The 26,817-nt window shown below is 36.1% G+C and overlaps 1 protein-coding gene across 1 annotated transcript in view; it reads left to right on the top strand.

Moving 5' to 3' along the window:
• CNTNAP2 (contactin associated protein 2) overlaps window positions 1-26,817 on the top strand; it is a 1,047,354-nt gene that overhangs the window by 686,948 nt on the left and 333,589 nt on the right. The window contains exon 11 of the mRNA XM_069007741.1: window positions 4,922-5,028. Within this exon, the coding sequence (XP_068863842.1) occupies window positions 4,922-5,028 (107 nt within the window). The remainder of the gene's footprint in view (window positions 1-4,921; window positions 5,029-26,817) is intronic.

The following is a 26,817-nucleotide window of genomic DNA, read 5'->3' as shown; positions in this document are numbered from 1 at the left end:
TATGTCAGGGGAAGCTGGTTAATGTTGTAAATAACCCTGCCCTGAGGGATATAAAAAGACTGAGGCAGTGACCTGTTGACTTACAGGGGATAAATAACACAGTTACAACATTAAGAAAATATTATAATCACATAATGAGAAAAGAGATTGAAAGAAATGCTTTCTGTTTCTTACGGAATATGAAAATATCTAGATTAGAAAGGTGTCTGGAGAGATCTCTGAGCTCATTCTCCTGCCTTTAGGCAGAACCAAACATATTTAAGTCATTCCTGGTGTATGTTGAGTTGTTTCTGAAAATACTTTCTCCCAGTAATGAACCTCATTGCATCTTTGCCCTTCCCCTGTGGACATTCCTAACAGTTTGTAATCTTCCTGTTTCCAACAACTTTTTGTGCCACTGAAAATCAGCCCTTGCTCATTTCTGCTGAATAGGCCATGAGGATTTCTCCATGGGTCTGATATCACTTTTCTGCTTATACTAACATGATGTGATCCCTTTTCTTTATCTTCTTTTTTTTTCTTCCTTGCTGACCATAGTATGTCAGGCTCACTTAGGATCACTGTATCACATGTGGAACAAACCAAACATAAAACCACAAAAAACTCCAAAGAAACAAAACCAAAAGAAAAACACAAACAAACAAACAAGCCCAGCAAACCACACCAAACAAAACCAACCATACAACAACAAAAAACCCCAAAAAATTTAATGTTATGATTTTGTATTATGAGGTGACAGGCTTAACTTGATGTAATTTAACAGAAAGATCCAGACACCTGTTTATCTGGCTTTAGTCATTTTACTATGCTTTTGAGGAAAATAAGGCGTTATCATGAAGGAAATGCAAGGTAGAGTAGAATGCAGCAGATGTTTATCAACAGTGGGTTGTTCAGGATTAACCTGATCTCCTTCTTTGATAAAGCACAGTATTTTTTGTCTCAGACAGGAAAAAGTAATAGATCTATTTTGTCAGACATCAATAAAATATTTGATATATTGTAATGATTAAAATTATTAGCTAAACCAGGAAAGATGAGGTTTGAGAGAGGAATTGCAAAGTAACTTGTGAACTGTCAAATGGAATTGCCTCTCAATTTGTACTGATGGGCTAATGGCTGGCTGGGAGATGAGAGAGATGTTCAGAGATCAGTGCCAGAAAAAATCCTATTTAATGCTTCAATCTTGGCTCAGAATTAGGAATATCTTGATGAAACATGCTGTCGATATACCTTCAGCCTAGAAAAATAACTTGAAAGATTTGGATGATACAATGGAAGCTACAGTACAGAGTAATGCTGTTGAAAACAGTAGGAAGATTTTCTGTATGTAATGGAAGTCATTGGTTGGAAGTGATGAAAAGAAGAAGGATGGGAATATAGTGAAGGTGTTTAATGCATTGAGCAATCTCAGGATGACTTTGAGTTACTATTCTTTGGTAGTCAGCAAAATGCTATATATATTAAGCAAAATAATTTCAGTAAAGAAATATGAAAATGTTGATCAACTCTGAAATAACAAAACATTGATAAGACCTCCTCTAGAATACTCAGCAGAATGCAAGTGCAAGCAGAAGAGTTACAAGGAAGAACTATGGAAAATATCTTTTCCAACAGGAGACTTCATCTCACAAAACTACAGATTAAAGGAAGCTACGATTGCTCTCTGCAAAGTATTGAGATATAAATCCAAAAGGAAAACAAACATTGTTTGATAAACAAATCAAAGGTTCCAGATAAAATACCAAACCAAACAGCATCTGTAAACTCTCTATGGATAAATTTTGGGGTGGAAATTAAAAGACAGTGTATCACACGTGAAGGGATTAAATTCTAGACTTGTCTTTCAGAAGGAGCTGTAGAGCAAGCAAGTTCTCAAAATGGAGTCTGCAACATTTTGCAAGTTCTTAAAATATAGGTATTCACAATGGGAAGAGACACAACTTGGTGATGAGGAACTTGGAGTTCTGTTTTGTAATGGTTTCTAGCTTCAGAGCCCAGTTTAGGAAGAAAGTGCTGGTTTGAAAGTTTGTTTTATTTTATTTTGCTTTTTGTGTAATGAAGCCTTATTCCTAAAGGAGAAGAAAGAATTGAATTGCCTGGAAACATAGTATGTTAACATAAATCATCTGCAAATCATGCCTGCATTGAATTTTTTTGAGGCTTTGAGTGCAAAAATTTTGAATGTCTACTAACTGATAAGCATAAGGTAGATAAATGAAATGATTGTTTCTGCTCAAAATACAAATTTTTAGCAAGATATTTGCATATTGAAATTTGTATGTTATTCTCATTCTGTGGAAAGAAACATGTTTGAAAAAGAATGGAGTTTACAGTGATAAATCTTATTCTTTATTACATTGTTTACTGAATTAAAGCATAGGTTTTTTTTGTAATTTCTACAAATTTTTGTAATTTGTAATCCTGGATATCCATCATTTCCTGTAAACTCTATTATAGTAGGTAAGGTTTGTCCAAAATGTGGGCAGATGAGCACCAGATTATGTTACAGAAGTTTGCTTATGGATTTAATAGAAAATAAATCCTAAGATTCTGTCTGATAAACTAACAGAAAAGAGGGTGAAGGGAGAACTTCAGGAAATGATCCTGTAGTCTGATTTAACCTTCAGTGTGCACCAACATTAAAATAGTATTTACTCCATTTTTCTAAATGCACCATCTTTAGAACAGGAAAAATCAGATGAGTAAAAGTAAAATTTTGCAGATGCTGACTGTGTTAATCCAACCATCATCCTGGAAGCATAAAATAAACATCAAAGAGTTTGCTGAATATCTCTGTTTTTATGAGTTAATATGCCCCATTAAATGATACAGATAAATATCTAGTTTTCATCTTTGTGAAGATTAAGTCATTTACCTCAGTTATATAGTCAGTAATGCGGTCTCTTTACTAGTTATGCTGCAATAAAAGTAAGTTATACCACACTAAAATGTGAAACTAGTTGCAAGCATTACATATGAGAGTTCATATAAATAGCTGGTGAAACTCACATAGAAAAATGTTTGGTTTGGTCATTGGAAAATTACTTTTCAAGTAATGTATGCTCAATTGTAAATGAAGAAGAAAATACATAAAAGAAGTTATTTTGAAAAGCTGGAAAAAGTACAAAACCATATTCAGATTTAGGAACTTTTGTAGTTATTTACAGCCTCAAATAAAAGTTACTTTTATGAGATTATTTTTGAAATGTCATTGCTCTTTGCTTTCCCTACTCTTGTACCCAGCAGCTACAGATTAATGTAAATTGTTAATTGTTTGGATGTTTAGAAATATACTATTATATGCTCTCGTTTTTCTTCTGCGGTGTTGAGAGCACAACTGAATCGCAGTAATCAGCTCTATCTATTCATTTAGCCTGCCACACTTATAAAACTAAATGAATTCATTTAAACCATGTTGAAAACAATTTATTGAACTGTGATAATTGCCTCAGGTAGTTTCACTGTATTTTACTGTGAAAAGAAGATTTTTAAATGCTTTGTTTCTTGCTTTAGAAGAGCATTTCTTAAGAACTATTTTTAACCACTCCGGTATTTTCTGATCTTTTTGGAGAAGAATGGGTAGCCTGGAGTTCTAAAGACTGATATAGGATGTAAGACATCTATATTCTGTATATTCTGTGGTATGTGTACTGGCATGCATAAAACAAAAAATCTTTTCTAAATGTGAGTGCACAATATTCAATTCTCCAGTGCATATTGTGTCATAAGTTATTCTTGGTTGTTGAGCCATGCATGCCAATGCTCAGTTAAGTGGAAACTGAGGGAATAAGAGACTGTAAGCCTTTAGAGGAATGACCCAGACACTTCCAGTTTCAATAAGTTTCTACATAGGAAAGCAAAACTTTTCTTGAGTGTTGTTTATGAGAGTATCATGAATTGTCACAGGAATATGATGAACTTCAGATTTATCTTAGAGATAAGAATACTTAATTTTTAATGCATTTCTGAAAAGATTCTCTTTGTCTAATAGGGGGTCTCCTAGTTTTAGTTTTTAATTTCATAATAAAAAAATATAGATTTGTCAAAAAAAACATGAAAGGAAAGTTCCTTTGCTTCTTGATCAAAAAGGCAGAGCCTGTACTGAGTCTGATTGTAATTAATTTATTAAGGAAAAAAATATTCTTTGAAATGGTATTTCAAAGCCCTTTCAAGGAAAAGAAGTTTAATAGTTTCAGAGGTGAAAATAAATGGTAATTCCCATTTCTTACTGCATTTGATAAAATAGAACCTGGCCAAACTCAAATCTTTGAAATCAGATAATATTTCAAACAATAAATATATGTTCTGCTATAACTTTGTTTTTTTGCTGTTCCACTTTTTCTTTTGCATTCCTTCCACTTTCCAGCAACAGTGTAGCTGAAGAAGAAAAGCAGGTGTGTGGGAGAAAGGTGAACAGCACTTGCTAAAAACCCCTGTGAAGAAAAACTAACACAACTTTTATAACCAAGACTGTAATTTGTTTTATTAATGCAGCTTTACTAATTTCCTCCCATCCTAGCCTTTTATCCTGTTACTGGCAACAGAAAGATGAACAGCAACCCAGTGGCATTTCGTTTTTAACCACCTGCACAGCTGGAGGAGGTGTGACTTGTGATGTTCTTTTTGTTTTGACTGCTGAGTACCAGTCATATGTTACTTAGAACCCTGATTTATGATGATTAATCCATTCCACCTTTAATGTGCTTTTTTACAGTTTGTAAAAGGGCTTCAGCAAAGCCTTGATGAATCTTTTATGCAGTTGTGTGTTCAGATATAAATTCTGTTAATCCGCCTAAAATAGCAAGGATTAATGACTAGACAAGGACGTGATGCACTGCTTGTGAAGCTCAAAATTTCACTTTGTGTAAATCTCGATGCTCATTTAGGTTTCTCTTTCTGTCTTTGCATCTCATCCTGACAGGTGTGTGCCCAATCACTGTGAACATGATGGAAAATGCACCCAGACGTGGGACAGTTTCAAGTGCACTTGCGATGGAACTAATTACAGTGGTGCCACTTGTCATAACTGTAAGCTAACCTGCGGTTTCGAAATTTCAATGGAGTAGGGAAGTCTCTCATGTCTTTTGGTTGAGATAAAAAAAAATCAAAGTCTTCCTTTCTGGTTGTTAAATATCCTCAAGCCTTTTTTGAAAGAAGGTGTTGGCTTAATCACGTTCTGTTTTATCTGCATCGGGATGTATTTATACAGCACTGTGCTGCACCATGCTGCACCCCAAAGCAGTGCAGCAGCAGCTGGGTGCACTGAGAAAACACATTCTCAGCAGTTGCACGCGAGATACAGTTTCAGATAGAAACAGTGAATCTGCCCCAAGCTGTTGATGAGAGCTGCTGACTGTTGCTAGAGATGCTGGTTCAGGTTGCTAATCCCAAAGGATGTTTATATACTTATTATCAGCCAGTTTAAAATCTAATTGTCTGCTCTGTGTTATGAGTTTTTGAAATAAGAATACTTCCTATGAGCTCCACGTGCCCTACACTTTTAAAGCACAGGAAGAAGACAGGTACAGTTGCCCTTTTACAGGTGCTGAACAATGCCTGCTGAGTCAGTGGTATGCATCTTCTGTTCCTCCTCTCATATGCTGAAAACTGGGATTTTCATCTGCAAAGTGTATTCTAAAATACCTAAGGCACAGAGAAAGCATATCCAGTCCTTACTTTTGCTCACTTCTTTCTTTTGTCAATCATCTCCTAATAATGAGAAGAGAGTAAAAAATGCTTTTGCACAGGTGATCAATGGAAATCGAAGCCAGGATTATGGAGATACAAATTTATATTACTTTATTATTTATCTTAAATATAGCTGTGTATCATTTTACAAAGAGAATTGAAGATTTTTTTCCAGTTATAACCAAAAAGCCCAAATAAATGAGAAATTTTTTGACCATTCACAGTTGTCTGGATTACAACAAAAACATAATTTATGGTTAAAGATTACATAAACGTAAGAGGGGTTATATTTTATGGAGTAACTATTAATACATTGAGTGGAAAAGTTCTCTATGATCTGGCTATTGAAATTGTAAAACAATAAGAGTTAAATAACAAATTAATGTTGATCAAAGCGAAGTATTTAAGGTACCAATGCCTTGAGGAGAGATTGCATGGCAGCCCTTTTTCCACCAAGAGGGAATGTGGACAGTGACGGCATGGCTGCATCTCATGTTAGGAAAGAAAACACAGAATTTATGTCTGTCTGTGCTCCTTTGTGGGTGTGCAGACCAGCTTTTAAGACATAGCTGAACATGGTTAAGCTTCTTGAGTTCCAAAGAGAAGCAGCAAGGACAAGCAGATGACATCACTTCTCTGAAATCACATTTATTACAAAGGGAAGAAATAATAATTCAAGGAGATGTGACATTTTTCTTAATAGGATTTTCACCTGCCTTTTATGGATAAAACAGTGCAATAAGAAAAGTAAAAGGCATTGCTGAACTGCAGTATCAAAAGAAGGGTTTGGAGTATATTGTCCTGCCTTTATGGCATGGATAAAGTGTATGGGATTACATATACTCTCCAGGCCATTTGGAGACACATTGTTCAAGAACTTCTATTCTTCTAGTTCAGGAAAAGTTTCTAACTTAGATACGTAAGCTTTAGTTTTGTTACATTTTTGTGTTTAAAGAACATAATTTTTGGGTTTTGTGTGCTGCTATATTTTAGAAGTCTTCTTTCTTACAAAACAAGGTTGAGCAGAAAGTTATTCGCTTGATAGATATCCTGTCAGAATGTGTAAAATTCTATGCCTTTCTAGAGTATCAAAGTTAATGGCACAAAAATGAGTGAAAAATAAAAAATTCCAGCATCAAGATACAGACTGAGACAACCTTAACTCTTCCTTTGTTGAGCAGGCAATAGCTGTCAGTATTTACAGGAGCATGTTCCAGATACAGCTGCAAATAATGAGGGGATTTGTTGAAGCTTGCCAGAGGTTGTAGTTATGCTGTCCTGAGGTCTGGGACCTCAGCTCTGCTGTATTGATGCTGACCCTACTGTCCTTTCCTACCTGTGCCGTGTGTGTGCGTATACTCAGACATGTTTAGTGTGCTGCCTTTTGCTTTTGAATTCTAAAGTTTGTGGCAGAAGCAGGATAAAAGATATGCTGGGGAAGGAGGGAAGTTGGAACAATAACTGGTGTGTGGTATAAAAATAGCTGTAAGCAATTTTAAACAGCCCTACAGATTGCATGAAAAATATAGCAGATGTCATGATTCTATGGAGCTGGAAAGTGTTTAAGTGCAGATAGCACTTGTTCAGTACCATTCTACTTAAAGATAACATTATTTTACAAAGCAAATTGTATTATATGCCACAGAAAAATATGTTTTTCTTTCCTCAATATATGCTTGTGTGTGGGGTATAACAGCATTACTCAAAGAGGTTGAAGTCAAGATTATGTTAGTGGGGATTCTAACTCCATAGTTGATGATTTTAATGAGTTTGAGTTATGCTGAACCAAAAGGAACGAGATAATTCTGTGTTACTGAAGGGGTTTTATTAGTGAATTGGTTTTGCTTTGGTCAGGTAATTCAACTCTTTTCTGAGCTTTTGACCTGAAACAAGGCAAAGCTTTGCAGCCTTGACTGAATTTCAGATTGCAGTTTTAGGTTCCTTTGAAGTTGAAACTCAAAGGCAAACGCCAGGGATGAACTCCTTGAAGTGAAACAGAGAAAAAGGTTTGCATGAAAACCTTATGAATCAAAATGACTTTGTTTCACACAGGTCTGGCTGGCCATAATACACGGTATAATAGTGAAAACAATAGTTAGGCTAGAGATATGGAGAAATATGTATTCTGGGGCTGAGACGTAGTGGGGGCTATAAACCAAAAATAAACAGCAGGAGAAAGAAAAGTTCCAAATAAATAAATAAATCTGAAATAAAAACTTTAGTTATTCTCTCTAAAACTGTGTAAATCAATTACACTTGTTTTCTATTTTAAGATTATGAAATAATTTGCTTTTTGGAATATGGCGCTCTTACAAGAAGGCTCTTCATCTTTCAGAGAATCTTTCAGAATCTCCAAGCTCCGTGTCCACTTTCTTGTTATTTCTCAGAGACTTAAGATGCCATTCAGAGGAAATTACAATTTTTTTCATCCAGCTACAGCTGGGTCCCTGAAGCCCTATGGCAAATTAACCAGAAGTACTGGAAAGCTGTATTTCTCATTGCATGTTAAATACCTTAGGAACCTACCAGATTTCTTTCAGCTAAAAGGTATTCATGCCCAACAAAATGCTGTGGACTGGCAAATATCAGACTAGAGCATTGATTTTATCATTAGGCAGGACTGAAAGATAAATGAATGTATTTACTTTAAAAGAATGATTTACAGTGATGCAACATTTACAAAATTATTTAAAAATTAATTGCATTATAATTAACAGCAAGTATCATCCTTACTAGCTTTATTATCTATATTTTAAGCCCTGACTAATTAACTTTTGCAGCCTGCCAAAGGCTGGCCTGTTCATGCAGAATTCTTAGTGATACTTTTCTAGAGTTTATTAGTAAATGTTTCTTGAAACCTTTGAGAAGAGGAGCTCATTTTCCTGATTATTTCTAATCTCCATCACTTTGCACGAGTTTATTCATATATTTTTAGGTTCTAATATTATTCCTGCGGTTTACAGCTTGTTTGAAACACAGTGGTATAATTTTAAAAGTCATGTATCAGCATAACTATAAAGCATTCAAGCTTCTTTTTGTCAGATTTTTTATCATATAGGTCAAAGCACACTTTTTCTAGAATCTGCATTTAAGATAAACACAAGAAAGGACTTACAAAATTTACCATGACAGTGATGTATCTACCTTCCACCTCCTGCATAAACTTTGTTAGGTTTAGGAAAAAGCCAGAAGCACCTTGTTTGATGATATTTGCCTTCTCCTAATGAGTTTTAGTAACAAAAATCTCAATTTTCACTTAAAAGATTAATCTTAATGATCATGGAATCACAGAATGGTTTGGGTTGGAAGAAACCATAAAGATCATCGAGTTCCAACCCCCCCTGTCATGGACAAGGACATCTTTCACTAGACCAGGTTGCTCAGAGCCACTTCCAACTTGGCCTTGAATACCTCCAGGGATGGGACATTCACAGCTTCTCTGGACAGCCTGTTCCAGTATTTCACCATCCTCACAGTAAAGAATTTCTTCCTAATATCCAGTCTAAGCCTGCCCTCTTCCAGTCTACAACCATTCACCTTTTTCTTAATACTACCTGCTCTTGTAAAAAGGCCCTCTCCAGCTCCCTTGTAGGCTCCTTTGGGGATTGGAAGATGCAAAAGATCTCTCTCTTATGCAAAAGAGCACTCTCTTATGAAAGACATATTCTTCTTGATCAAGTTATTTTTCTTTAATTTCATCTTCAAACACTGTCCTTACTTTTACAGCTGTATAGATTCCTTCAAGAATATCAGACAGGAAAAGGTTTTCTTAAAAACCTTCAGTTAGTCCATAGGAGGGACTAGCATCCAGATCATATCTGTTGACTGTATGTTCTCTAAGACAGTAGGTGAAATACAACCTTACATACTCCTGTCCCTAGGAGAGGCATTAATTGCATCAGAATATACAGAGAATGCAACTCTGCTTAGAAAGAACATACAGGATTTTTACATTTTTAGATTGGTGATTTGCCGTAAGTTTTTTCAAAAACAATATTTGAAATAATGTAGTGATTCTTAGTTTCCATATAAGGGAACTTGACCTCTGAATTCTCTGTCTTCTCATAGCTTGTTGAGAATAAATGTTACCCTATATTTTGGAAGCTGATTCAGAGTTGATGAGCAATAAAATTTCTCCTGAAATGATAAGTACTTTAAGTGTCACTGGAAGTCTATTGGGCATTGATATTTTTCCAAGGAATATTGACTATCTCCCTAAAATGAAATATTGCTTTAATAATGAGTTTAATATTTTCTAGAAACACACTTTGAGTACAAAACATTTGTGTTGTACACACTGTAGAAGCCGTGAAAATTCTCATTGCTGGCTATTGCCAAAATTAATAGACAGCAATACAAATTTAATCTGCATAGGCTCTGATCTTCAGCAAGACCTCCATCAGTTAGTTTGTAATATCTGATTTTCTTGTATTTCTATAAACAGGAAAGCAACCAGAACATTGGACTTCATACATTTAGATGGGAAAGAAAGTCATGGCAGTGGTGTTCTGTCAGCAATTTGGGAAATAGTGAAAAAGCAAATACATACTTTGGCAAAATTATGCACTGAAATTTACTTCAGGGAAAAGATAAAAAGAAACTCCATCATTTTTCTAGTCATCCCAAACAAGCAGAGTATGGGTTTCCATTTCACTGGAGACTGGAGGAATTCTGAGAATAACATTGTTATCTTTGTGATAGCAAACCAATTTGCTAGAAAAAGCAGATCCCTTGCAGCTTCACAAGCATATTAAAGCATTATTTGATCAGGAAAAATACTATAAATACCTCTGTGCTCAGAAACTGTGATACTTGAAATATTCTTGAGAAAGGATGTTCTGATCCAAAGACAGGAAGAATGTTGCTTTTTAATACACCTGAAGTGGGAGATACAACCTAGTCAGAAATGTCCTATACTTTGAGAAGGCTCAGCATAAAACAGTCTCCTCTTCAGTTGTCCTGTGGGCATTTATGTGCAGGGCTGTTACAAACTACCACCTCGACATTTCTGAATATTTGCCAGTGAAGCATAATGTCCTAGTCATTTAGTTTAGCAGCATTTTGCATAAACAAATCTTGGATTCCAGAACTGGCCCTTCTGCAGAAAGCTGAGTAGTGATACATGCTGCAGATCTGTGGACATGCAAGTATCTGATTTTAGTGATATTTAGCACAATTCCTGCAGCCATATGACTGAACAGATCACACAAACCTGCATAATTTTCCAGTAGCAAATCAAGAATTTCCATAAGTAAACTTGTAGAAAGACAACACCAGACAACACAGAACAGAACAAAAACATATAAAACATGCAAACAACATACAAAACAACAACAGAACCTGCTGGGCTGAGTTTCTGCAGCGGAAACCTGATATTTAAAGCATGCAGTGGGACCCCACAAGTCTCTTTAGACTTGTTCACGGCAGATAGATTGTTTGAATTATGTGAAAGGAAGAATGAAAAATAATACTGGGAAGACAAACTGCTTACTTTTGAAAACGTGAAAGATGAGCTTTCAGTAGGGCAAAAGCTGAGTTGCTCCCATTCCCCCTCTCCTCATATGTTTGGCATAGTTTGCCTCATTTCAGCTGAGGGAGGACAGCTGCTGTGGGATGCACTAATGGGAATGAGGAGCTTTGCAGGGAGGTGAACTGTGAAGTTACTCTGAGGAAAGTGATTTTGGAGAAATGGTAAAAGTTGTTTCTGACAGAGCTTCTTGGTTTGGGGAGACTGGGGATGGGGGAAATATTTATGAAATTAACACTGGGCAAGGTGATGAGAAAAGGGTTATCATCTCTTTTAGCACTGTTACTAAAGACTAAGTTTTGTATTAGATGCTGTAAGAAAAGGGAGTACAGTTCCTCACCCTACCATCTCATCCTCTTGTGAGCTGTTGTTTGTGTGTCCCTGATGAAGCCTATGGTTTTTTGAATTGCTCCTTTGAGTTCCCGATTTGAGACTCTATTTGGGACCGTGTCTGAATAAAGTAGTTTCCAGGAGGTGAATAATTCTGCATTCAAACTCAGAAGCATGGATGTGTGAGCAATGCTGATCTTAGAGAAATAGGGGGTGAAAAATAAGCTAAAATTTCTGAAATCTCTAGAAAGAGGCTTTTGTTTTCTTCTGCTCATAATATCTTGAGAAAGCACTTTCAGCTACTGACTGTTCTCTGCCAGTTATTTTGCTATCAATTTATTTTTCTCCTCCTTTTGCACACTCTGTATCTAAAGTAATCAAATTTAAATTTGATACATGCTCTGCAAAACCTCATTTCTCAGATGTTTGTTTCTTTTGAGAATAGAGATTCTCAAAGGCTGTTAATAAAGAAATTACTTTTGTTTACGGAGGTTTATTAAAAGAATTGTATCATCAATATGCTACCTTTCTAAGGAGGCTAATCTCTTTTTTTCAATAATGATTTTCAGAGAAATTGTCATCATAATTAATAATTGTCCTTGTGGATTCATATTTTATTTATTATGTGTTTTCAAAGGATTTAACATAATGCATGTCTTTTCAAAGGCTGAAGACTATATTAAATTACCTCTTTTTATTAAGAGGTAGTTTTAAAACAAGACTGAAGCTGTTGGTTTAGTCTTCTTTAGTAATTTTTCATGTGTAACATAAAAGCCCAGAATTGCTGCATTTTTCATCTTTTCCTGCAAAACTGAAAAAGACAAGCTTTTTACTCTGTTAATATTTTGGGGGTTTGTTTTCAGTTTGGGGACATTGCAGTTTTTTGATTTTGAACTCCAATATTTGTTTAAAAATCAGACTGTTCTTAGTTTCAGTGCCATAAACTATAATTCTTCTACTACTAATTTATTAGTAGTAGAGCTGAGCTGAGAGCTGCTCTGCAGCAGCTGTTTATGAAATGCAGAATGTGTAATAAATTGGTAGAAACTTGCATTTTTATTGTAAGTAAGTGGATGTGGTCTGTGTTCAGGCCAGAAAAGGCTGCAGTTCCAATATGTGCAATAGCATCAGGAGTATTTGAAGGTAAAATGAAGAAAATGAACATTAGGATGCAAAGCATAATATGAATAATCAACAAGCAGTAATTATGCTAAAATTAAAAATTCAGCTGGAAATAACTCTGCCAGCTGAGTTTTGAGAGAGACTGTGAGGGCCGAAACTGGGCTTCAGGTTTTAGCTGTTTGTACAGTTGAGTTGTTTATATGTAGCTCTACATTAGAATCAAGTGTCATGAGTTTTGAATTTAAATTTCTACCAGGTGGGGTCTAGTGGAAGAACAGTCCAAAGTCAGGGTCTAACTCAGAGCATTTTCAGTCTTAATTCAATGTAGGTAACTCTTGTAAAACTACCTAAGTAACATTCCTGAATTGCAGCCTGCATTTGGGAAAACTTGGGTATAAGCTGAGCTTTTTGCAGGCTACTGTAACCATTCTCTATTGTTGTTCACAATGCACAACCAAATATTGTTTCCAAGGGACAGTTAAAAGAGGACATGTAATTAACAATAGATAACTTTAAAGCAGCTCATTTCTACCGTAATATAAAAGCCAGAATTAATTCATAGACTGAAAAGAACTCTGCATATAAAGACTTCAAAATTAATTAGCGTTTTCTTAAACTTTTCCATTAAGACAATCTAACATATTGCATACTTCACTGTTAATGCTTTTTTGCAATTAAAGTTTTTTAAGGTGCTGATATTAAAATCCCATTGACAGCCATTAGACACAAAAATCTTTTGAAGTCACTCAAATCCTAGTTTTCTCAGGTGTGAGAGAATGAAGCTAATGCAAATATCAACTCTTAAAGGTGTACCATAGTCAAAGCAATGAGAAATTCTTCAGATATGCATGCAGACATATTTTTATCTGTCCACATGAAATTGTTTTTAAAAAAGTTTTTTAAACTCAGAATAGAGTCCTCCTGAGTTTTTTAAACTCAGAATAGAGGACCATAATGGGTATAATTAGGCTTGGTCTTAAAAGACACTCTGTACCAGAGGATAACCAGACATTATCCAGGGTTTGTAGCATTTTTATGTACATTACATAGTGCAGAAAAATATAATAAATTCTACCTTTGCAATAAATTTTCCAGTGTGTTGAAGCCTGTATGATCAATCTCATAGGACTGTGGATTTAGAAAAAAATATTTAATTAAATGGAGTGAAACCCTGGGATACTTCTTGTTCATTCTACACTATAATTTGTTTTAATAACTAGTATAACAATGCTTATGTTTATAATAGTAAGTATATGGCTCCTGCAGAAAATAAGCATGGAGAATAATTGCCATCAGTTCTCTTATGATACTTCCCCATGATCAAAATATATTCCAGATGGTGGGGATTTGGATTCAGTTTGGTTCTTGTTTATGGACACCACCTTTCTTGAACATCATTATAATACTTTTTTCCACTATACTGCAGCATAAATTTATGACAGCTGTATATGCCTTCCTTAGGAATCGGTTGTCCACATTAACCCTTTTCACTCAGGGACAAGAGCTGTCATGCTTCTTTGTAGTTTTAGTCTGGAGGGGTTTGAGTTTTATTCTCCTTTCCAATATGGTGTAATTTAAATGGGAGATAAAGCAGGGAAATTTTTAGGACCAAAATCTGTTAGCAAAAGTAGGTGTTTGGTATCAGCCATGCTTCATAACTATTCTTTAAAATTTGTCCAACCTTAGATAGGACAGCCAATAGTTATCTTGGCTAGACAAGTCTCTTAGCAGAAGTAATGACAGGTTACTGGAATTCTTCAAATATTTTACTGAAGCCTCAGGAATCTTCTATGTTTACCTTTGGCTAACCTTACAAAAACATAGAAAATTCTACTGTTTCATAAATACAAATACAGTTTGTTAATATGAGTAAAACTACTGAAAAGTGTTGATTTAGTTTGTAATTTTTCATTTTCTCAGTAAAAGTCTTAACTATACTACTTACACATACTTAACTGTATATCTAGCGGTATGAATTTTATTTTACTTAAAGCACGGTCTTTCTTTTACTTCATCTTGCACATTTTTAAGCCCATATATCCCTATGTAGCTCTTACACCAGCTCATTTATCCCATCCCTATTCCCTAATGGCCTAACTGCTTGTGTAGAAAACTTTAAATTTATTTGTGTCTGCAGTTCCTGTATTTTATATGGTACATTTTCAGTATACTTTTAGGTTCAGAAGGCTCTAGTAGATATTCTAAAACAGAGAGGAAAAAATAATGTGCTGTTTGTGACTAGCTTTTGTTTTCTTTATATTTTCCTCTTCGACTTCAGAGCACTACAAATACCACTGCATTTCTCAGATTCATGCTCAGGCTAACTGAGCTCTGTCTTTCTGAAATTCTTATCTACACCTCGCCTTTTCAAGCCCTCTTCTGTTTCCCCCATTTTAAAGTTTCTCAACTTCTTTGCGCTTTCCTATCAACCTCAACAGTTTGTTTCTTCCTTTCATCATTCTTTCTCTAATAATTGCTCTGATTATTTTCCTCGTCACTTGGTCTTCACAGCCACATACACGTGTGCACACAGAAGCACCATGCCCAGGAAAGATTTGGAAAGGAATTTAACAAGAAAGCAGAATAGACTGTGCTGATCAGATGCAGGATGCAATCAGGCAGGCATCCTTACCACACCACTCTTTATACTTACCCCTCTTTTTTTCCTGCACCTTTTTCCTCCTCCAAAATGCCTAGCCCTCTGCCTTTTCCTGTTGTTAATTCCATCCATAAATGTCCTACAAATCCTGTGCAATCCTGAGCTATGTTTTCCATGCATCCCGTGATGTGTCACCCTCCAAGGCAGCAACTCCCTTACCCTGAAAAGTATTGGAGAGAGCTACCAGTGACTCATGGTGATGGGCTCCATGCCCACACACTGGAGCTGAGGCTGTGCTGTGACAGCCCCAGACAGGCTGTTTGTAACTTGTGTGCATCCTTGATTTGAGTCCCTTTCTGGGCTTGTGCAGATGAGCCTTGAATGGTTTGATGCCTCCTGTGGTGGGCCTGGGAGTAGCCTGGCAGAGTATTATTCTGGCTTCTGTCCGGCCATTGATTCTCTAAGCTCCTCTGTAGGTGCACAGAAGGGCGTTTTTTCTCAGAACCTGACACTTCCTCCATATTCTCATCCCCTCAGTAAATAGTCTAAATTAATACTCTACAGTGCTGCTATTGGAACAGATACTGACAAAATAGAGTGCGTGCCAACCAGGGCAACCCCCAAGGTACCCATCTCACATCTTACTAATTTCACAGCTCATCCATTATGTGAAAAAGATGTAAAAGTGCTTTCTAGGAAGTTGCCAGGACACAGTCATTGCCATTTTAAAGCATCACAGGGAAAGAATGAAAAAAGGGGACATGAAGCAGATGTTTCTGTTGATATTTTTATGTTGTTATTTTTATATCAGTTAAAAACGTTGAATTCTGTTGGCATTGCAAGTTGCTTAGTGATTAATGGAAATGAAAAACATGATGCATTCCTTGTAAATCAGTGTCATGTTGATAGAGGACATTTTGATTGAGATAATGTAAATGCTAATATGAGGATTTGTTTTCATAATGTTTTAGTTCTTTTCTGGTGGTGGAAATAGGTGCTCAGCTCCTCTGAAAAACCCACTATTTGGAAATAGGTGCTCAGCTCCTCTGGAAAACCCACTATTTGGTTAGGTGTCTGTCTGCGTGTGTAGCAGTGGTTTTGTAAACAAGAGACTGTTCTGTGGTATAGTGTTTTAGTTTCTTTCACACATAAGATTTTAAATTGAGATTTTTAAGAAATCTTATTTTATTTGACCAGTTGTTGGCTTGTTTGGGATTTTTTTTTTTTCAATAACTTGAAGTTTCACTCAAATATATCTTGTATTTAGTAAATACAGACAAGAAAAGTACCATATTTTCCTTCACAGAATTGCCAATTATAAGAAGGTTGGATACAAATATATTTAGGGATCTGGGGTGGGGAAAAGGAAGGAAATGGTCAGGAAATGGTGAAAATTACAACTGTTGAGGTAAAAATAAAACTGAATTACAGTCCTATAAATGAACATGTGGGTAATGGATTTTGGGAATACTAATATTTGTGAATAAACAAAAACTGACACTATAGTCTCTACCAAAGCTGTGTAATGAGGACATCTCCATGTTCATCTGAGCATTATTTAACACTGATTAGGAAATTCAAGTCTGAAAAGAGATCAACTGCTCTGATATCCATGGCAGGAAAGAACTAGTATATACTTGGTGAGGGAGAATACTTTGGTTTATTCAGTGTCTTTGTTATTTGTAGCCACTTACAGATATCTTGTGTTAAAATAAGATTCCAGATAATCTGTATCTTTGACCTGACTTTACTGAAGTTATCTCCCCTGCTTTGGCCCTTGTATAATTTGCTGAGGTTTTCACTTGTGTGTCTGTGTTCACTGTAGAGAGAAACCAAGGATTTGTATTACACAGCTGGGAAATTTTAAATCCAGGCTTGTCCCTTGTCTCTTCTCTTTTCCATTACCCTGGCAACACAAAGGAAGTGAGAATTGGAGTAGAACTCATACTTTTTCTTTAAGAACTCATACTTTTTCTTTAAGTACGGATCTTTCAAAATTTGTTTTTACAACCTTGAAGCCTTTTGCATGGAAGAGAGGACTAGGTGGAAGAAGGGAACGAGATGATATTGGCAGTATTCCTGTTATCTCCCAGCTGAAGAAGACTCAAACGAGCTCCAGGCAGCTCTGAAGCTTTCAGTGGCTGGGCCCAGTGTTAGACCAGCACAAGCATGGTGAATATCTGAGTTTCTCTGACAGTCTTCCCTCTCAGATGCAGGTCCCAGTAATTAATTACAGCTACACAAATGTGCAACACTATCCAGATTTAAAATGAAATTGTTACTCAGGTGGACATGTCTTTCTATCCTGAACAGTGTTTGGTTCAATCCCGAAACCCATGCTTGTTTTTTGTTTTTTGAGGGGGGTTTTGTTGGTGGTTGTGGTTTTTGTGTTTGTGTATCCTTGGATGACTTAATTCACAAAAGCACCTTGTTAAAAATTGGTGTCTAATTATAATTTCTTGTGATGTCTGTAGGCTGACAGTGTTACAAAGATGCTAATTGCCTAATCTATGACATGTAATTTAAAATCACAGCTAAATTTGTTTAAAAATCCATTTTGGTTCAGCCATTTGAATTTAAATTAATTTTTCTCTTCCCCCCTTCTCCCAGCCCAAAGCAAAGAACAAAGCTGAGAGAAAAACAGCAGCACCTTTCATCTTGCCATTAATGGGGTGGCTTTTTCTGTATTCACAGCAAATTCCTGGGTTGAGCTATTGTGCAGTAGCTCAAATTGCAGTTTTCACCCCTATAGTAGTAATTTTCTTTATTATCCCAGTGGCAAATAAACTTGTGCTCTGTTTCTGACTCTGATGGCACAGCCTCAATTTTGTTCCATTTTTTACCACAATGGTAATTGTTATGTTTATCACTGACACAACTAAGCCTACAGTAAACTTGACACAAAATCTGCAAATTTCCATGTATCTTCTTTTGATTTTCACTGCATTTAATTTCCTTTCTGTTTCTGTGGGGCATACTTGGATATTATACTAATGATGAGAACACTTTATAAGTTCATTAGCTCACAGTAGAAGGCAGAGGGAGAGTGTGAGGAAGATATAGAAGCTTTTAAAAGGCTGAAAATTAGATCAATAGCAGTGAGAAGAAGGCTTATGGTCAGTCATGAAGGAGCTTTACTATTGGAAAGTTTTAGTGGCATGGCAGCCAGGGCAGCCATGGACAGAAATGAATGCTAGTCCAGACATAAAGCACTAAAATTCCCTCTGTTGGCTTACCTTCCCTATTAATTAAAAAAAAAAAAAAAAAAAAAAGGGAAAAAAGGCAAACAAACAAAAAAAAAAGAAAAACAAAAAAAAGCAAAAAAAACCCCAAGAAACAAAAAAAAAACCCTCTCTGCTGTCTATTTATATAATATTTTTATTCATATAGTACATAATCCATATGTATATAATATTATATGTATACTATTATGTACATATACAAAATAGAAGAATGTTTTTCCTTTGGGAAGCTATTTTAGGAATTTGGAGTTGCAAAGCAACTGAGCATTGGAAGGACTATGTTTAGGGGGGATTAATCAATTGTAGAAGCAATGGCTGAGAAAAACTGCTGACTTTTGTTTCATTTTTTGTATTCAGTTTTGTAGAAGTGGTGGTTATTAATTACTGATTTGCCTTGAAGCTCATTGCTTACGATCCTGCGAATAAAGGATACATCGTTTAGGGATGAATTAACAGAAGTATAATTTGTGGAATGTGCAAGTTAATCTGGCTGTGCTGAACATTTTCCACTCTCATATGCTGTGCTTCGTGAAAAAATTGTAGAGTCCAGAGAAGAGAGAGGATAATTTAGCACCTAGAAAACCAGTGATCAAAATGAACAAACTTGGCCATTTTAATGTAGAGAAGAGATTCTGTTGGGAAATAGAATTATTGGGATAAATAAAAGATCTGTGCAAGCAATAGGCCTGGAAGCTAAAGGCTTGTGTGTGAGAAAACTCTCCATGGGAAAGTCCCTGTGTGAAAAATAACAAGCAGGGCTGGGAACAAAGAGGGAGTTTTGAAACAGTGTAGCTGTACTATCTGGGAGTGAACAAGGGAGATGGGCACTGAATTCTTTTAATCATAACAAGACTATGGAAGCTTGCCAATGTAAGTCCAATTATGTAGAAATAGAAATGTGTTTTGATAAGCTTTAAGCCACTTAGGAGTTAACAAGCTGGTATACTATATAAGTGCCTTTGGACTGCTAATAAACGGAGTTTGCTCTTATCAACCATATTGGTCGGATTGTCTTTCTCTCCCCCCGCTGGGGGCCCGGGCTCCTCGTCCTGTTAAGCTTCTAACAAGATTCATGTCTGCAAAAAGACAAAAGATGGCTGCAAGGAGGAGTGCAATAACTTATCTTCCAAATTCATTGTAAATAGAAAGAGAAATGATGAGTTTAAATTCCAGCAGAACAGCCCCACAGCGTAGAGTAGGACAAATGCTGATGCTGAAGGGCTGGTGGAGCTCTAGGCTGCCTTGGTGTGTCAAGGAATTTACATAATTTTAAACAGGAATATGTCAGGAATGATACATGGATGTAATTGAGCTTTTTAGGGAGGTGGATTAGATTATATTTGAGGTTTTACCACAGCCATGCAATTCTGTTGTTATACTAATTATGACCACAAAATAGGTTCTGCTTTTTACCTCAGCACTTATTTCTTCAAACATAAATTGAGTAATTTAACTACCTTTTCCAGGAATAATCTTGTAGAATGATTCAGTATTTATTTAATGTGATGTTGAGGGTAAGAGAACTGAACCCTTGGGCTTTAAGTTAACTAGTATTTGAACTGTCATGTAAAATAGTTGTGTGGTGTGGAAAAGACTCTTGCTAATGTCATGTAGTGACAGTGAAAGGATGAAGCTTTGAGCTCTTAGAATTCATGTGCTTGTCCTAGCTAGCTGTGAGAGAAAACTAAGGGCCCCTAAAATGATGATAACCCAGAAAAAAAACCAAATCTCAGTTTCACTGGGAAGGTATTTGAAGATGCCAGGGGTTGGTTTTGCTTGTGCTTCTGGGACTGCAGTAGCTCGGTTCAACTTCTGGCTGAGGATGTAGCCTGGTCATGGCTGAGAAATAGGGCTTGATCCGGGTTTTACTACAACTGGAAAAATCAGTGGCTAAAGCATGTGCCGTGTCATATACAGCTGTGATTTGGTGGGTTTGTTCATGGTACCATCCAATTTTCTCCAATTCTCTTACAATACAGTGAAATTTACCAACTGCCTAATGGCCCTTATATGTGAAAATTGTATTTTTGTTGAGTGGCTGTTCATGTATAGCAACATTTCTTTAAGAACAGAGTGGAATTAGTATTCCTGTAGATGCAACATGAGCACACAAATTGTAAGTATTACTCTCAGGGTTTTAGAGGTTTTAGTTTACTCAAATTTTCAGTTATACATGAAGTCAGGAAAAGCAGGTTTTCTGTTTTCCACTGTCTTTAATAATGAGGTGATATTGCATTGGCAAGGGCATGTCACATTGGGACACTCTTTTATTCCTTGTTTTTTGCCTGGAAAATAATTTGGTTGTAACTGAATGAACTGTAACTGTGCCTAGAATAGTTATATTTCTTCAAAAAGAAATTTCTGGAATTCCCTTAGGCATCACAGTACATCCATTTCAGATGTCAAAATTAATCTTTCTAAGTACAATTTAGGTACACACCAGATTTAGGATGTGCATAAAGCTGCAGTTCATTTGGAAGCTCAGTTTTCTTCCTGGACGCGAACTTCACTGCAGTTGCTGACACATCCAGGTGCAGTTTCCAAATGCCCATAGACTGGGCACAGAAATTCAGTATTGCAGCCAGCCGAGTGTGCTGGCATGTTCCTACTGCTCTGGCCTGTCCAGGTGAGCAGCCACAGCTGCTTCCTGCATTGCGAGGGCCAGCAGCCTTTAAGGTATTACAGCTTTGTACCACTAGAGCCCTATATTTTGCTGAAAGTGCTTCTTCCTGTGCTTTTCCTCATCAAGGTAACCTAATTTTACAGGGGTATCCTAGTACCTGATGGGGTATGCAAGTACCTGATGTTTAGTGGTGTTCTGGTCATGCAGAAAGTTCTCTTAGAAAGGTCTTTCTAAGAGTCCATCATGACCTTAGCTTGAAGAACTACTCTTAGGGTTGCAAGACAATTTTTTTTTCCAGTTAGGATTTTGTTGTTGTTCTTCACTGCCACCTTTTATTTAGGGGGAGTGTTATTTTAACAAATGTTTTCGAGATTTTTTTTAATCAAGAAGGACTTTTTTAAAGGGGTCTTTGGCAGTATGTAGAAAGTAAACCAGTTGTTTCATTACCTTTTTAATTTTTTACATTAAGATTATTGTATTGTATAAGTAAAAATGACAAAAAAAAAATCCTAAAACAGAGCTCTTGGTTACCTTAGAACCTTCTCTGTGCAGGACCAGATTGTCTTAGGTGTTTTTAATGATTTGGAGCTTTTCTTTTAGATGAGTGCACATACACTTAGAACGATAAATAGAATTGTGTTCAAGTAGCTCAAAGAATTTTAGATACATATGCAATTCTGTATCAGAATGGTGATGGTTTTTTCCTTAGCTTCTGTTTCCTTCTTCTGTCACAGTTTGACTAATGAGTTTTTTGGATGCTGGTAGTGGGTGATTGTCCTTGGGTTTTGATTTGTGATTAATTTTTGATTTCAGCTCTCATAGCTGAAGGGGTTGTGAGCTTCTGTAAACTGGCAGCCTAAAAAGGTGGAGAGGGCAAACCCAGGAATGTTCAGCAGAAGTTTCCAACCACATTTTCTTTTCCAACAACAAATGAACAAGGGCACACCTAACATTTGGGAACCTGGTAAAAGCTGCTTCAGAGAACATTTCCTCTCAAAGTCATATCTGAAAGGATTACTTCTCACAGTGTGAGGTGTAAAAGTAAATACTCGTTCACACTTATTTTTGTCTGACTTTAACAGCACATATGTTTATTTTAAGTTAACTATAACTGAAAAATGAATTTTTAAATTTGTTTTATTTTTCCTGTTCTTAGATGTTATAGGGATGAGTTCCAAACTACAGAACTTTATATCCAGACTTGAAAAAACTGGCAGACATAAGGTTTGGTTCTGGCCATTGCAGACATTGTCCCACAAAATAGCAAGAACATTGAAGTAGAGTTGCATCATGTTGGCTTTTCGTGGAGCTTTTTAAAAAATTTTTAATATACTTGAACTAGTACAGCAACCCAGCAGCTTTGTGTATTCCTTCTATCAGAATACAGAAGAGTATTTTTCTCTCATGTGTATCTTGCTTTGACTATGATGAAATATCTAGTTCTCTTAACCTATTTTAAAAGAACAGTAAGACATCATTTCTCCACCATATAGAATTGGAATGAGTGAAGGATGAGTATAGGTTTAATGTGGATGTGCACAGAAGGAAAATTCTGCTGACAGAGCAGGAGCTTACAGTGTACATCTATTGATGTATAAAAATTTATTTTTTAACATTTTCCATTTTCCAATTATCTTCTGAATATATGTTATAACAAAGAAACAAATCTTATTTTATTCTTTTAAAATAAACTTCAGGTATGACATTTCAGTGTGCAGCTATTTCTTGACTAAGCTTGGAGTTTTTTCCCCCCTTCTTTTGTGTTTGTGCTTCCAGGGCTCGAGAGTTGAAACCAGTTTGAGTGACATAAACCCAAGCACCTCACAATATATTTAGCTTTCAGTATTTTTCCAAGAAGTTGAAAGTGTGGGAGAGACATAGCTGGACTTTGTAGATCTGATGCACTGCCTGTTTTTGTCACTTGTGCTGTCAGTTAATTCCATCCATATTTCTGTATCTACACCTTTACTATGTTCCTGTAAAGCCGAGATTTACTCCTATATTAGCAGGTGTTTAAAGGAGTTTATTCCCTGCAGCAACCATACCCACTGACAGAAACAAAATGTATTGCAACACATTCATTGAGTCACATAGTGCAGACTGCCATGCTAGGTAATCTATTTATAATGAGCTTTGCACTTATAAAAGGATGTTGTTTGTCAGCCCTAAAATTAAAGCTGCCTTTTCGCATAGTGATGGAAAAACTGTAGTTCACCTAGGTGCTAATGAAATTTTATGGCAATATCATATAGGGCCACAGAGTTTCTAAATCCTTTTTGTCATTCAGCTATTCTGCTTTTTGGAGATAGCCAGCAGCTGTGCCACCTGTGCAGGAGAATTGTCCCTTGATCTTTACACCAGTCAGAAAGTAAAACAGGAGTGAGAACATCTGCTTCCCTCAATCAGTTAAGGGCCACTGGAATCTAAGAGGTGTTGGTTCTTTCCAACTTTTGACTAACAGTCTTGAGCCAGAAAAAGCTATTCTGTAAACTCTTTTTCAAACGATTTGCTTTTCCTCTAATGTTTAAAATAGAGGATCCTAAAACTCAGAATTTAGTGTTGTCTTCCCCGTCCATCAACACCTCCCCTTTGGTGTTCAGAACCCATGAAGAAAAGCAGCAATAAAAATGCTCTTTAAGTCTGTAGAGCTACAAAGTTTGTTGTATTTGTTTCACTCTAGGCTGTTTTCCCTTAGCCTACTTACCTAATGAAGCCTTCTAAGAAAAGATACTTTTTCGCTCAAGCCATGCTCATTCAAATCCACTGTTGTGAATGTTAGCTTAGTCAATGGTGAACTTCAAAGTGCATTCATAGTTGCATTTGTTAGCTAGTTAAAATGACTGGATTTTCTGCCTAGATTAAGAAGCTTAGAGAAGCTTGATGCTTCACACCAAAATTTATAGTGAAATTTATTATTTTTTATGGTTTTGGTATTAAAACTTTTTATCTTCATGTTAGAACACAGAAAACCCTTTCAAATTTTATCGTGAAATTGATTTGGTGGTCTCAGTTTGATCTGTATTATTCAGGAGATTAAACTTTTAAAAGGCTATTGCATTTTTTTGTGCTCTTCTCTTCCTAGTTTTGATTCCTTTTGTGCACACTTTTTTCCTGACTGTGAGAGCTTGGATCACTGTTCTGACCAGGTTTTCACCTGTTGTGGCTTGTAGACAATTTTTGATGCAATATGAAAGCATGTAAAGAGTGAAGAAGCTGTTTGTAGGGGTTTTTTCCCCGTATTCTGCCCAGAAAGAATATAAGTGACCTTTAAAAAATCCTAACAAACTGACAACTGGATTTATTATGCTAGAAATATCTTACCTGGTCATCAGGGTGGATGTGAGTGTTACATTTAGCTTGGAAGGTTTTGAGGTTTAATACTCTTCTGAAGTCCCTTAAGACTACATATGTTGTGTGTTTGGACCAGCTACCAAGAAAGCAAATATACATTTTTGGCATTTCACTTCTACTAGCTAGAAAAGCAAAAATCTATTGCCCTTGTGCCCTTAGTTCTTCCTCTTTTTTTCTTTTTAATTTTCTTTCCTGTCTTCCAGACAGAATCAGCCCTTCCCTCTCTCCCTCTGTCTCCTCTGTATGTGGATATACGCAACCATTTCTCCTAATTCGCATCTGAACACTGCAAAATTTATATCTAAATCTTGCATTTTGCTTACTTGCCTTTTCTTAGCTCAGTTAGATTTTTTTCTTTTTTATTATAACCTTTATCAGTCTTCTCATTTAAGCTGTTTTGATTCTGCCATGGTCTCTTCTTTGTATTCTGTTTTCATTTTCTTCTCTGTTTTAGTGTGCTTGGGTGACTTCTAAAACAGCATTCCTTAAATGTTTGTCCTTTCTTCTACTCTAAGTTTTCTTTGAGTTTCTTAATTTCTATTTTTACCTGTTCTCCTTTTGTCTTACACATTACTGATCTTTTTGTGCAATGTTTACAAAAGCAAGTAGTAGCTTATAAGGTGATCCTGTTCTGTCTTCCTTTCTAGTCCTTCATCCACTTTGACATCTTGGTTTCATGTCTTACTTTCCTCCACTTCAGAGTTGCCTTCTGCCTGGTGCTTGCTGCTTTTGTTCTTTTCTTTAAGTGGCTGCCTTTTGTCATCCAAAGTCAAAAATAAGATCTTTCTGTCACCAGTTTTCTTCATACACTAGAACATGACTGCTGTTTCCTATTGCACTTTAATTACTGGTTACTTTGTCAGTGTATGAGATTCACTCGTCCCTTCATTTTGTTCCTCTGTTCCTGTGAAGTGATTTATGTTACTGCTTACTGCACTGGAACCTACTTTTTCACTTTTGTTTATTCCCATTTTTAAGATGTTTATGCATCTACATAAATGGCCTCAAGTTGTGCCAGGGGGTTTAAAGTCACAGAAAGGGTTGTAAATCATTGGAATAGACTGCCCAGGAAGTGGTGGAGTCATCACCCCTGGAGCTCTTCAACAAAACCTGTGGATTCAGCACTCTGAAGACATGGTTTAGTAGTGAACGTGGTGGTGGTGGTGATAGGTTGATTGTTAAACATGATGGTCTTAAAGGCCTCTTCCAACCTTAATAATTCTAGGATTCTATACATGTGCATAATACCTCCCAGAAAACTGTCACACACTCATAAGAACAGTTTTCACAAGTGGAATTTGTTTAGAATATCCCACTCTTTTGTCTTCATTTGAAGAAAGATCTACTTTCTATTATTTAGTGTTCAGCATAATTTTGAAGTTTGACAGATCTGACTTATTAAAAAGCAGCCTTTTCTGTGCTATAAAACTAATACCCACATACCACTTTCTATTTCTCCCATTCCAGAAGAAGAGAAAGGAGGGTGTTGTATCTAAACCCCTTAATTTTCTATAAAAACATTTTACTTCCATATAACACTCTTTAATGTTGTTTTCTGAGTTGTAGCAGTATTTCTGTACAAATATTGGCCCGTGTTCTCGAAAGTAGCAACTTGGATAAAAATGTCATATGGCCTTACATAAAGGTCTGGTTACTAGAGACAAAGTTGCCCTGGTTTTCTGAAAAAGTTTAGAAAATGAAAACACAATATTTCAGCGAGATCACAAACAGTATTTCTTATCTTCTTGACTTGACCTGGAGTGCATCCATTAAAATTTGTTGTGATACTCGGTATCACAACAATTATACATTGATGGAGTTAGAATTTTTTGATTTTGTTTAGGTAGCGTGTAGAGAGTGAGGGAAATACTTCTGAATAGAATAGGTTATGAATTCCTTATGAATTCTGCATTAAGCATCTGAAAACAGACACAGAGTCTCCTTGATAATGGAAGAATATGTTGACCTTTGTTTGTGGAGAAAGGGAAAATGCCTTAGAATGTTTCACAATTTAATTAAAGTGTCATCTACTTGTATGAAATTGACTTTATATCCTCTAATGAACACATAAAACTCTCCAGGAAATTCCTTCTCTTATAGCATCACAAGGAAATTGTAGATAGATAACAGCCTTTAGTTTTGCATTCGAGCCACATCAACATTTGACATTTTTTTAACTCCTCTTTCTTTCTCATGTCTTGATATTTGGTTAGAGGCCTTTAAACATGTATGTGATCACTCACTCATCATCATCAGAGCCCAGCAAAACAGCTCGTCCTTATGGACATTTGAAATAAAGCCAGTCTTAGCAAGGACATTGCTTGCAAGAATTGCC

Source organism: Aphelocoma coerulescens, chromosome 2 (assembly GCF_041296385.1).
Source record: "Aphelocoma coerulescens isolate FSJ_1873_10779 chromosome 2, UR_Acoe_1.0, whole genome shotgun sequence".
In the NCBI taxonomy this organism is placed as follows: domain Eukaryota; kingdom Metazoa; phylum Chordata; class Aves; order Passeriformes; family Corvidae; genus Aphelocoma; species Aphelocoma coerulescens.
The sequence above is the reverse complement of the archived record's forward strand: the minus strand, read 5'-3'. Positions and strand labels throughout refer to the sequence as shown.